The sequence below is a fragment of the Poromitra crassiceps genome, assembly GCF_964638095.1.
Source record: "Poromitra crassiceps genome assembly, chromosome: 21".
NCBI classification, from domain to species: Eukaryota; Metazoa; Chordata; class Actinopteri; order Beryciformes; family Melamphaidae; genus Poromitra; species Poromitra crassiceps.
The window spans coordinates 22146423-22158922 of NC_139638.1; the positions used below are offsets into that span (position 1 = coordinate 22146423).

General features: G+C 40.9%; 1 protein-coding gene and 1 pseudogene across 2 annotated transcripts in view; both read right to left on the reverse strand.

Moving 5' to 3' along the window:
* Positions 1–805, reverse strand: part of LOC310795846 (major histocompatibility complex class I-related gene protein-like) — an 8301-nt gene extending 7496 nt beyond the window's left edge. The window contains exon 1 of the mRNA XM_083657938.1: positions 674–805. Within this exon, the coding sequence (XP_083514064.1) occupies positions 674–725 (52 nt within the window). The 5' untranslated portion in view covers positions 726–805. The remainder of the gene's footprint in view (positions 1–673) is intronic.
* A 5448-nt stretch (positions 806–6253) lies between these two features.
* Positions 6254–12500, reverse strand: part of LOC310795844 (class I histocompatibility antigen, F10 alpha chain-like) — a 16489-nt pseudogene continuing 10242 nt past the window's right edge. The window contains exons 5-8 of the transcript XR_014553966.1: positions 11752–11853; positions 9924–9941; positions 9628–9707; positions 6254–8785 (exon numbers count right to left, since the gene is read on the reverse strand). The product of XR_014553966.1 is annotated as a class I histocompatibility antigen, F10 alpha chain-like (transcript). The remainder of the gene's footprint in view (positions 8786–9627; positions 9708–9923; positions 9942–11751; positions 11854–12500) is intronic.

Below are 12500 nucleotides of genomic sequence, written 5' to 3' on the forward strand. Positions count from 1 at the left end.
CAAATGTATTTTCTTAACTTCACAAATGTTTTAATAATAGCCCACAGGCTTAATCTGCTTTAATTGCATGATGCAAGTCTTCATTTTAGCAGAGCAGGGTAATTTTCTGTGTTCAAATTGTGGACTGAAAAACGTCTACTTTAGTCTGATGTTGCTCATAGATATTAATAGATCACTCCTCACTATGAGATATTAGCCTGAAATGTAAACTCACATTACTTATCAACATTTTGCATGTTTTTATTGCGTCACTATCAGTGTGATCTAATATTCCAACATATCCAGGTATAAAAGGAGGCTGTGTGGGTTCCGCTGACATTAATATCTATGAGCACAGCGCCCCCCAATGGCTTTTATTGGTTTAGGAAAAATAATAAAAAATAGACTAATGACTTGAGGATGTAACTATGCTGGTGGTAAGTGTCTCTGTGCCTATTGTTAAATGAATCAACATGCTATAGAACATTTACAGTAGGCTATATTCTAATATTCACATCCATTTTAATAGCTAGCCTATAACACAACAGATTAAATCAAAACTTATTCACGACTTAACCAACACGAGGCCTACATTTAACAAAGCAAAAACAACGCAGATTATGCAGCCTACACAGTTAGAATATATCAAAGTGAAGTTATCTATTTAAAGGAAAGATTTTAAATGTGATCTTACCTGGAGATGCAACGGGACAGAAGAGGATGAGCGACAAAATAACCGTCTTCATGTTGTTTTGTTGTAGTTCTGTAGGTTAACAGCTGAAGAACATGAATTAATCTTCTTCTCTCTGGTCCGCAGATCGTCTCCTTTACTAATAAAGGCTGGGTTTCCCAAAAGCTTCTTTGCGCTAAGAAGCTAATTTAACCCTTCTTAAGGCCCCCTTAAGAAGCAAACGCGTTTCCCAATTGCTTCTTTACGAAGGCATGCGTTTCCCAAAAGCTTCTTAGCACTAAGAAGCTTCTTTGACCCTTCTTAAGGCTCCCGTAAGAAGCCAACGAAGCCAACGTGTTTCCCGATTGCTTCTTAGCCTAAAATTATCTTCCAATTATCTTCCGTTAAGAAGGCTGCGTTTCCCAAAAGCTTCTTAGCGCTAAGATGATCTTTCGTTAAGAAGGTTTTGTAAGAAGGGTCTGGGGCATTCTTAACACCTTCTTAATGACAAAACACTGGCAGATCCAGCCGCGTCAGGCAAAAGGAGATACTTGTGTCCACTGTTCCTCTTGTGTTTTTCCCTTTTTCCTTTCTTTCATGCACCCTTTAGTTTTTAAAATTGGGGAACACTTGAAAATCTCTCCTCTATGTATGGTTACTTGTGTTTTAAATGTTTTACCGTAGGCTATATTCCTCTAATCAGAATGGATTCATTTTATAATGTTGTGGATTTATATAGCACCTTTCACAGAACCCAAGGTCGCTTAAATTCTGTAGTGTTTCTCTGTTTTGTTGTATGCTGTGTATATAAAGCAATTTGAACTGCAGTCCATGTCTGAAATAAATAATGTTTAATAAAGTTAAAGGGGACCATGATTAGGTTATTCTACAACAGTGTTTCTCAACCACTGAGTCGTGGCCCACTGGTGGGCTCAGAGTGCCATCTAATGGGCCGCAGAGGACCTCTCACATCGAGATGGTGGACAGCTCCAGTTAAGATGCTTCTTAAGAGCCTTCTATTTTTTTTTATTTTTCTCTTCTGTTAAGAAGGCGTTTGGGAAACACTTCTTTGGAGCCTTCTTAACTCCTTAAGAAGCTTCTTAACTCCTTAAGAAGCTTCTTAACTCTTAAGAAGCTTCTTTGTTGGGAAACTCAGCCAAAGTCGTCTGTATCAGGACATGAGAGCGCACAGTCACAACGGGGCGGTTCCAACAGACACATTCTGACCAATGGAAATTCAGAAAGGCTGTTACTAGGTAGAGTTGAAGGATTTAGGTTGTGAACTCTGGTACAGAGTGTCTAGCTGTCGTCTTCCTCCTTCCCCTCCTCCTCCTCCTCGCTCATTTCTGCCTTTTACTGCGAGCATGAATTACAATAATAAAGTCAAAGTCAACATGGTGAACTGTGTGTTTTGTTGGATCTCTGCCTGCTGCTCTGTGTCTGAGACAGATCACCAAGTGACAAACTGTTGAGGAGAATCACTTGAATCAATGCTCTCATAGCAGTCAGATCCACACAGTGAGAGATGAGCAGTGTTCACACTATCATCTTGAATTGTACCTATGTCCTATACATTCCACATGTATGTTATGTCTGTAATGTATCAGCTGGTTGTCTGTATGTTTAATTCTTCAGAAAAAGGGGGCGGGAGAAGAGATGAGCAGTGATACAGCGCCACCTGTGGACAGATGGAGTAACTCCATCTATACGGTTTCTAGGAAATCACCTGATGAGTCTGGCAATTCAGGCTTCGCTTGGTGTTGGGTTAGGGTTATGCAATTACCCTGTGTGTGTGTGTGTGTGTGTGTGTGTGTGTGTGTGTGTGTGTGTGTGTGTGTGTGTGTGTGTGTGTGTGTGTGTGTGTGTGTGTGCAGGGATCGCGGAACCGCCCGGGCCACCCGGGCCGCGGCCCGGGTACTTTTCAGTTCCCAAAAAAAAAAAAAAAAAATTTTTTTTTTTTTTTTTTTTTTTAGATTTTTTTTTTTTTTTTTACAATTAAACCTCATTTACTTATTACACTCGACTGGTTGTTTTTCAGATGTGATGTGAATCTAAAGTGAACTAAACAAGTCAGATCCACTATAAATGTTTTTCAGTAGATGCTGTGATGTAGCCACAAGAAAGGTGCAATATTAATGTTTTTCAGGAGATGGCGATGTTGCTAGCTATAGGTTCTAAACAAGAAATGTGGTTCAAATGTTTACAGTAGTTTTCCTTTCTTGCTGCACTACAATGTTACAATGCTGTGAGACAGGCCCGGCGTTGGAGGGGGGCCTGACCGGGCCGGGCCCCCCCATTCCCTAAACTGGCCCCCCCATTCAATTTTTTTTTTTTTTTTTGTGTGTGCTAAAAACGTTTTTCCCTTTTTCTGTTTTAAAGTTTAAAACGGAATCTGGCTGTCATTAGGCATTGATTAACTGAATGCTATTGCTAACTGTTACTTTGAACCTCCATTTGCAATGATTCTGGCTGGATATTAATTAACTATTGTAATTTTGTCACAATGAATGCAATTTGTACACAATGTGTAAATACATTTAATATTAATTGTTTAGGCCTATTTGTAAAGTCACAACACATTAGAGATGTGTGTAGTTCCTCATAGATTTAGCCTCTTCCTTTTGCTCTCAAATGCACCAGTTTGACGAATTTTACTTTAAAATGTACAAAATCTTCTTCCGGGGGAGAATCCCCCCGGACCCCCCTTGGCCCCCCCAAGCTAGGGGCAGGCCCCCTCTGTAATTTGGTTCTGGTGTGAGACGGAGCTAAACACAAAAGATGCAATATTAATAGTTTTTCATGAGATACTCAGTATTTAATATTAATACTAATAGTAATAATAGAAAAGGAGAAGATACTGAATAATGACATCACAACAGTATAATCCTAATGTTAATTTAAAATTAAATATTCTTCTAAATATGGATAAAAGTCCAAAAAACATAAAATTTTCTTCGGCGCTGCCGAGATTCCATTCCTTACAGCACCCCCTACTTAATAATAGTTCCAGCGCGGCTGCAAAAATATGGTGGCGCATTGTGTCAAGTGTACTGGCTCGGGGAACGGTCCGGCCCCCGGTCCCTTAGGTTTCTGACAATGTGGCCCCCTGAACAATTTAGTTGAATAGCCCTGCTGTAAAACCCAGTCGCCCTCATATTCTGGTTTATTTCAAGAAAAACATTTTGGCTAGTTGAAATTAATTGGCTCGTAACTTTAAAATCTAGCAGCCATATTGGCTGGTGATAAAAAAAAGTTGAATCTCAAACCCTGCAGTGAGAGCAGGTGGTGACATAGGAGTGAGTGAGAAAAGGAGCAAATATATGATTGTTAAGACTGAATACTGATATCACAACCGTCTAATCCTAATGTTAATTTAAAATGAGATATTCCTATATGAATCTGGCTTCAAACAACCAAAATCTTTATATGATGATAATAATAATAATCAATGATGGTGGTTCACAGACGTGTGTGTGTGTGTGTGTGTGGGGGGCACGCCCCCCCGACGGGGGGACACGCCCCCCCGACACGCCCCCCGGCCCCCCCAAGTTCAGATGCGTTCCGCTATCCCTGTGTGTGTGTGTGTGTGTGTGTGTGTGTGTGTGTGTGTGTGTGTGTGTGTGTGTGTGTGTACTGTATACATATATATATGAGGATGTGAAGTTGCCTGTCTTTGCATGGCCTGATTTGTGATTTGTGGATGATTCAACAAGCCACTTCTCTCTGCAGTAATGCTGGATAGGACATAGAACAATCCAGATGGCTTATGACATATTGTGCTCACTTTGAGTTTCTCAAACCACTAGCTGTCTGCTGGTGCTAAAAGGAACTGAAAATGGCAACCTTGCATTTTGTGTTCCATCGTTTACTTCATATTGCTCCGAGATGTTTTTCCACACACTGCATTATGGTGAAACTTGGTTCCAGCTTGAGCTTGTTCAGTTGGTCACAAGAGGGCGCTACAGCACCCGCTGTAGGTTACTCAGACTCAAAAGAAGGAATTTCAGTGTCACACTGTGATAGCTTCGACTTCACAACAACATCTCAAAAATTATTTGAGAAAATCTCAAATATTTGAGATTTTGGTCAATGTTGGCCAGTGTAGGACAGTTTTATCCCCATGAAATTATTTGTATCGAAGACAACCATTGATTCTATGACTTACTGTTTTTGAACGGGGAAACATCTTGAAGCCAATAAAACAAACATACCTGTAAAGCCCTTTAGTTGACCCTTAAGTGTGTGTGTGTGTGTGTGTGTGTGTGTGTGTGTGTGTGTGTGTGTGTGTGTGTGTGTGTGTGTGTGTGTGTGTGTGTGTGTGTGTGTGTGTGTGTGTGTGTGTGTGTGTGTGTGTGTGTGTGTGTGTGTGTGTGTGTGTGTGAGTGTGTGACTGTGTTTTTCTTTTACAAATATCCACACTCATATAATTTAATTGGGAAATATATGATCCCTGGATGTAGCTCAGAGATGTCATTTGTCACATGAACAGAAAACCAGCTGAGGTACTATGACAACAGCTTCAAAGTTTGTCCATATATAACACACAGGGAGGTTGCCAGCACATCTCCAGAGAGAACCAGTCCACACTGACTTCAGTTGTAGTCATGTGACATCCTCATCAGTGTCTTCATCATAAACATTGTATAAATGTTAATTAAAAAAAGTTTATACCGTAATTGAGTTACATACAGAGGACTCAGCAGTGTGACAGCGCCACCTCTGGACAGATTATGTATCCCCCTCTGAATTTAACCTTTTTCACTTCCCACCCAATTCACCCATTTTGTGTCTAAAACGCAGGAAGTAACACAGCTGCAAGCAGAACATTAATGAGGATTTTCGGCTTCCAATCCATTTGGTGATCCAGTGCTGGGGCCCTTGTTACCTTTTTTGCACCTGTGTTACTTCCTGCATTTTAGACAACATTGGTGAATTGGGTGGGAAGTGAAAAAGGCTAATGAACTGATGAGGATGTCATGTGACTTTCTGTTGGTCTCTAAATGATCAACCTGATAAATCATCATTATGTGACTGTGCTCTCTGGAAGAGTTCAACATTCATCATTCTAGATGTTTATTGTCACTCTGGTTGCACAAGTAACACTCGTGTGAACTTCTTAGGCCAGGAGGCTCCACAGGACTTCAAATATAAGGAAAAGCAACACGTGATAAATATATAAGAGAGCAGAAACACACAAGAGCACTAAAACAACAATGAAGAACATTAGCAACGTTTGTGTTTTCATCGAGGTATCAGAATGTTCATTTGGTGTTATTCAATAGAGCCACTATACTGAAATATAAAAAAATACATGTAGGATATACTTTGAATGCATGAACAATCCTTTTTAGGTTATACAACTATGATCCACAAATAAACTAGAAAAGCTAAAAGGAAGTCAAAGGAATAGTGTATCACATTTGACCCTTTTTGTCATTCAGTGTCTTTACAATCAAACACCAATGTCAGAACGACATTCATGACATGTGAGTCTCAGTAGCAACAGTGGGTTCTCCTGCTGCAACATTCATATTATAGTCACACTTATATAAGGAAAATTATACTTGGCATTTAAACAAACACACAAACCAGAGTTTTGGTCTATTGGGACTTTATTGAAAAGCCAAACAGCGGTACAAAAGGAATGCATCAGCAATGCAATTTAATTGGACATTCATTTCAGTATTAAACCAGAACATGTTGTGAGCGTCCTGAATCATCCTCTACATGTTCAGAAACTCTACAAAGAGCCAAAATACCACATCCCTAAATGAATCTAGCCTACAGTAAAATCAGAGCATAACTTATTAAGCATTTCTATTCAGTATGTACAGTACAGTATCTAAAGAGAAAAAAACTCCCACATCACAACCTACTTTAAATTAAGGCACGTCAAAATGTTTAAATGACCGACTATTTTGCTGTAATTCAGCAAAACATCAAATATACAAATTTATTTGTTTTTGCATTGGAGAATACAATTCAACAAGAGCTGTAGATTTTACCAAACTGCATAAAAAACTATACCAGAAAAATATTTACATAACTGGAAAAATAAATCTCAGACGGACATCTTTTTAAGTTAAGTTAAGTTATCCTTTATTTATCCCCTTGGGGGAAATTCATCCTCTGCATTTTACCCATCCTCTACTAGGAACCTTTCTAGAACTAGGAGCAGTGGGCAGCCGCAGTGCAGCGCCCGGGGACCAACTCTAGTTCTTTTGCCAGTACCTTGGTCAGGGTCACAGACAGGAGTATTAACCCTAACATACATGTCTTTGATGGTGGGAGGAAACCGGAGCACCCGGAGAAAACCCACACGGACACGGCGAGAACATGCAAACTCCACACAGAAAGGACCTGGGACGGACCGGGGTTCGAACCCGGGACCTTCTTGCTGTGAGGCAACAGTGTTAACCACTGAGCCACCGTGCCATCATAAATAAGCAGTTTGTGCGTGCGTGTGTGTATTATTGCGTTTGTATTATCAACTTGAAATTCCAGCATGGCATAATTCCAGGGAAAACCTTTTCCAATAAAATCACACTGTATGTTTATAACTACAACAATAACTAGCGTTTTGTGTCAAATGAATATTCAAACTTAGAAATCAAAGCCCAATCAACCCATGTGTCTCACATTCCTTCCCTTAAATGTATTGCCAATTCTTTCTTAAAGCAGATTTTCCATCAGCAAAAAGTTGCTCTTTAGTGATCAGAGGTGTTAACACATTCACTGCCAGCCGTTTTTTTTTCACTGTAGGTAGGTTCTGCCAGAGGGTTTCCTTGAGGATTCTGGCTCATCTTTCAAGACCCGAGGATTCTTTTCTGCTAAGATTTTGTGAACACACAATATCTCAAAAGAACTAATAGAATGTGTGCTTTCTCTGTCTAAAAGAGTTAGTTTGTAGAGTTAGCAGTCATGTAAGCATTAGCAGTTGAATACAGCATGGTTTCAGCGTCAGAAAAATTATTCAGAGATAAACGGCTTTTTGTGAAATTCGATAGAACAGTCACTTCAACCATTCATCCCTGGCATCAGTAAGACGTCAGACATCCAAACAATAGTTCTGAACAGCAACCTCCTCCATAACAGCAGGAAACCCCCCTCCGCTTCCAACTCCTCCCTCCGTGTGTGTCCTCTTGGCTGCAGCGGCCGTGCCACAAGCTCGTTGCTGCTGCTGTAACCTCGCGTCACCAGTCTCATTGCTTTGCTGCTGCTGTGCCTGTCTGCGCGGCCGCTCTTTGAGGAAGTCTGGATGGACTCGCTCGCTTCTTGGAGTTTTGGCTGAGAGCTTTGATGAAGCTTTTGCGATTCTGGTCATATTTATGCTGTGTGTTTCAAAGTGTGTCCCACCCGCAATCCACTATGCAAATCTGCAATCCCGCACCGCCAGCAATCAGCGCGAAAACGAAAGCGCCTTCGCCAATCCACCTTCATGAGAATGGCTTCAGTCACACTGCTTTTTGCTTGCCTTCCTCTAGTCAGGAAAGCACTGTCCCCACTTAGTGGGTCGGTGGAATGGGTTGTACACGTTGTACACGTCCAATACCTATATAAGAGATGTAAAAGGGCTAGATGCACATCCCACCGTCAAAAAAACAAAATCGATTTTTTTTGACGTAAAAACACGTCATTGGCAGTGAACGTGTTAAAAACCTCAATAGCCGCCCTAATGTATTTTACCACCATGTGAGCTGACATTTTATTACAGGAACTAAATGGTGGAAATCTCATTTTACAGCAAAACGTTCTGTACGTTGTAGATCAGGGGTGTCACATTCATAAGTCCTCCTGTGGGCCAGATTGGACCCTCTGGTGGACCGGTTCTGGCCCCTGGGCCGCATGTTTGACACCCCTAATGGTTTAGGAGGGTTTCCATTTTCCATTTATTTTTCATGAAGGAAATGCTTTTTCATTTTAATTTCACGTCTTAAAACCCAATCAGTAATCAGCTATTTAAATACGTATGATGCTCCTGTTGTTTGTCTGTATGTGCACTGGATTACTGAACTGTTTTGTCATCTGAAACTTCCCAATGATTCATGAATGATTAATAAGCCACTTATTCTCAGTTTAAAGATGGGAAGGGTGAAAGTGACAGCGCCTCTTCTGGCTCCAGTGCACAATTGATCCCTAAAGAGACAGAAATAATAATGAGATAGCGTATAAAATACTACAGCAACACATAACCTACATCAAATCATTACCTGAAGTTCATCAGTCAGATATGATCAAATATTGTGGATTAGTAAACCAATGATGACTTAATTTACCTACTATCTAAAGGGAGCTGGGGCTCTGTCTGTTTGTTTGTTTGTTTGTTTGTTTCTCTGTCTGTCCCACTGATGACATCATCAGTGATGTCATAAATTCCCTCACACACACACACACACACACACACACACAACGTCCCAGTGATGATGTCATCAGTGATGTCAGAAATTGTGACATCATCAGTGATGTCAGAGGCATTGTGACATCCTTAGTGATGCAGACATACACACACAAGACACACTTGCGCACGCACGCACGCACGCACGCACGCACACACACACACACACACACACACACACACACACACACACACACACACACACACACACACACACACACACACACACACACACACACACATACATACACACAAGAGACAGACAGGCACACACAAAAGACAGACAGGCACACACATGCACACACAAACCCACACACAAGAGACAGACACACACACACACACACACACACGCGCGCGCGCGCGCACGCACACACGCACACACACACACACACACACACACACACACTGATGACATCAGTGAGGATGTCATAATATCACATCTGTCCTTCTGACTTGCAGTGAATTGATAAAATGATAACATCCAAATAATGTTCCATTGGATCAAATGTAAGTCAACTTTGTTCAGTTCAGATGTGAATAGTGCACAAATCACCTCTTTGTCTGCCCATAGAAAATCACTTACTGTGTAACTTCATCCGTTTGGCAATCAGGCGTCTGGTTTCAGTTTCTCAGTGAGCTCGGTGCCGATTTCAGAAGCTGAAGCTGAAGGTCAGAAACACACTATCATCACTTTTTTTTTAATAAACAGACAATGCTGGAGGAAGAAGTCCTGAAAAGTTAATTTGCATAATATCAATACCTAGAAAGCTTTCTCAACAGTAGCTATAAAATGCAGCGAGGTAGTCAAGTTATCACTGATGTATAAGAAGAGTGCAAGTCACATCAGATGAACATCAAGTAAAACCACATTCTACTTACAAGCTGGAGGCTCTTTGGCTGAAATAAAGAGAAAAGACTAAATGACTCAAGTTGTCACAGTTGTAAATAACAGACCCCCCCCCCCCCCCCCCCCACATTTACCACATTTTCTCCCCAATTATAGAGAGCCAAAGTGAACGTCACTTCCTGCCTTTCTCTGTGCACCAGCATCTGAAAACATATGAATGGTGGTGGACAGAGAGAGACGTTTTTCTTTTTTATCCAGTTTGAATTGTCCCACGGGGGTTTCATGTTTGCCAATGTAAAAGATAACTTTGCAAGTGAAGAAAGTCACAGTTTGTGGTAAAACTGTGGCACTATAAGTTATAAATCAGAAAGACGACACACAAACATTGGCATAAGTGACGTCTCTCCCGTCACTCCATGTTGTTGATGGTGTGACGTGTTGTGCGCAGTGTTGGGACTAACGCGTTATTAAGTAACGCGTTACAGTAACTAAGTTACTTTTTGCGGTAACGAGTACTGTAACGAATTACTTCATCAGTAACGTAACGTACTTACAATTATTGCGGTTTAAACAGGCTCGTTACTCGTTACTCCACGATTCTGTGCGGGACCTACAGCAGCGAGGGTAGAGAGGAAAATGCGAGTCTGACGGCGGTCTGATGAGGAAGTAGGCTAATCGTGCGGCACTTCTATACTTTCTAATGTTACTGGACCAAATTCTGATAGTGAAACGGGTCATTTTGCGCGAGCTGTGTTGTGTACGGTAGCAGTGTTCACTTCACACCGCTCAGCGAGTCAGCAGCATGGAGCCCTCTCCTCCTCGCTTCTCTCAGGCTGTCTGTCACCAGTGCCCTGCTGCACCAGGCAAGCACAGCACTCGTCTCTCACTTACAGATTCCCCTCGCGTTGGACGGTGTTCACGGTGTGTTTCGCGTTGTTTGGTCATGAAATGGGGAAAAAATGCCTGCAAGTCTGCTGCCTTTTGGAGATGAACTGCTATTAAAGGCAGCCGCGACGAGCGGCTGCTTTGAGGCTCTGCTCTGTCCCTATCTGCCGGCAGCGCTGGGCTCTGCTGCTCACTGTCACTCCGCTTTTACAAATGGTAACCACAGTGTTTATGTTGTTCAGCCAGGATATTATAGACTACTGATACAGTTGTTAATTATACAGTGCCAAAAGTGTACTGGCTACTTTTTGAAGGCAATAATAAATATGCCTCAATGTTGTCTTGTCCCACACTGTGCTACAGCAACCCCAAAATAATGTGTGTGCATTAATAAGAGAATTGAGAGTTAAAAAAAAAGTAACTCAAAAGTTACTTTCCTAGTAACTAAGTTACCTGGAAAGTAACGAGTAACTTAAAGTAACTGAGTTACTTTTCAGAGCAGTAACTAGTAACTGTAACTAAGTTACTAATTAAAAGTAACTTGCCCAACACTGTGCGACACGAGAGATGTAGTTGATTGACAAAACTAAACCTTACGTTTCAGTTTCAGGACAAACTGCCACTTTCTTGACTTGCAGAGTTCTGTTTTAAATTGACAAAATTGTACATGTGTACATGTGTACATGTGTACATGTGTACATGTGTACCCTGTAGCACAATTCAAACGAGATTTTAAAAAGTAACGTCTCAGTAACAGTAACACTCAGTGTACATTAAGCCACTCTGTGTAACACTCAGTGTACAGTAAGCCACTCTGTATAACACTCAGTGTACAGTAAGCCACTCTGTATAACACTCAGTGTACAGTAAGCCACTCTGTATAACACTCAGTGTACAGTAAGCCACTCCTCTGTATAACAGCATCAACTTAACACCTAAAATGTAAATGTAAAAAAATCCTTTAGAGTTCCTCACCTTTCTTCTTTTTGTAACAGCTGATGGCAGCAAGGATGATGACGATCACAACAGCGAGAACAACCACTGTGACAATGATGGAGATGGTCCCATCACCAGGCACTGATGAGAAGATACATTCATAAAATGATGAAATCAATGAAAGAAAGGGCCTGCACATGATGAAGCTGATCCTAACCCTAACCCATTACAGTATCATCATCTGTATTAGTTGAGCTGTTATGATTATGAAGGTATCTGCAGGTTTCAGAAGACATTTTTAATGCAGAGTGAATTTTAGACCCATTTAAAAACCAAAATAGAGAAACAAAGCTGTCAAAACAGCCTTTTTCTAACTGCACATAAAGACAGTTCTGCAGCTATAAAGGGACAGTGTGAGGAAAAGGACAACAGGAAATTAAATGTTATCAAAGTTTATAAGCAAAGGTAGTGAAGTAGACCCAATGGGGAAAAAACAACATAGATTGCATAATAATACTATTATCCTTCTTCTGTATCAGTGTAAGGGTGGACAGACAGTCACTGCATGGTGAAAAAACATACTGCATTTGGGACATTTGAATACTTTCTAAGTTTAAATATTGTTTTATTTTTTCAGGCTTTTAAAGAATGCAGATACCCTGTCAGGGTCACATGATCTGAACAATGATCCTGGGATGAGTTTAAATCTGATCTAAGCCTAACTTGTCCTAATAATGTCTTAACATGTTTAACCTGAAATTCACAGCATATCTTTCTATGCAAGTTAG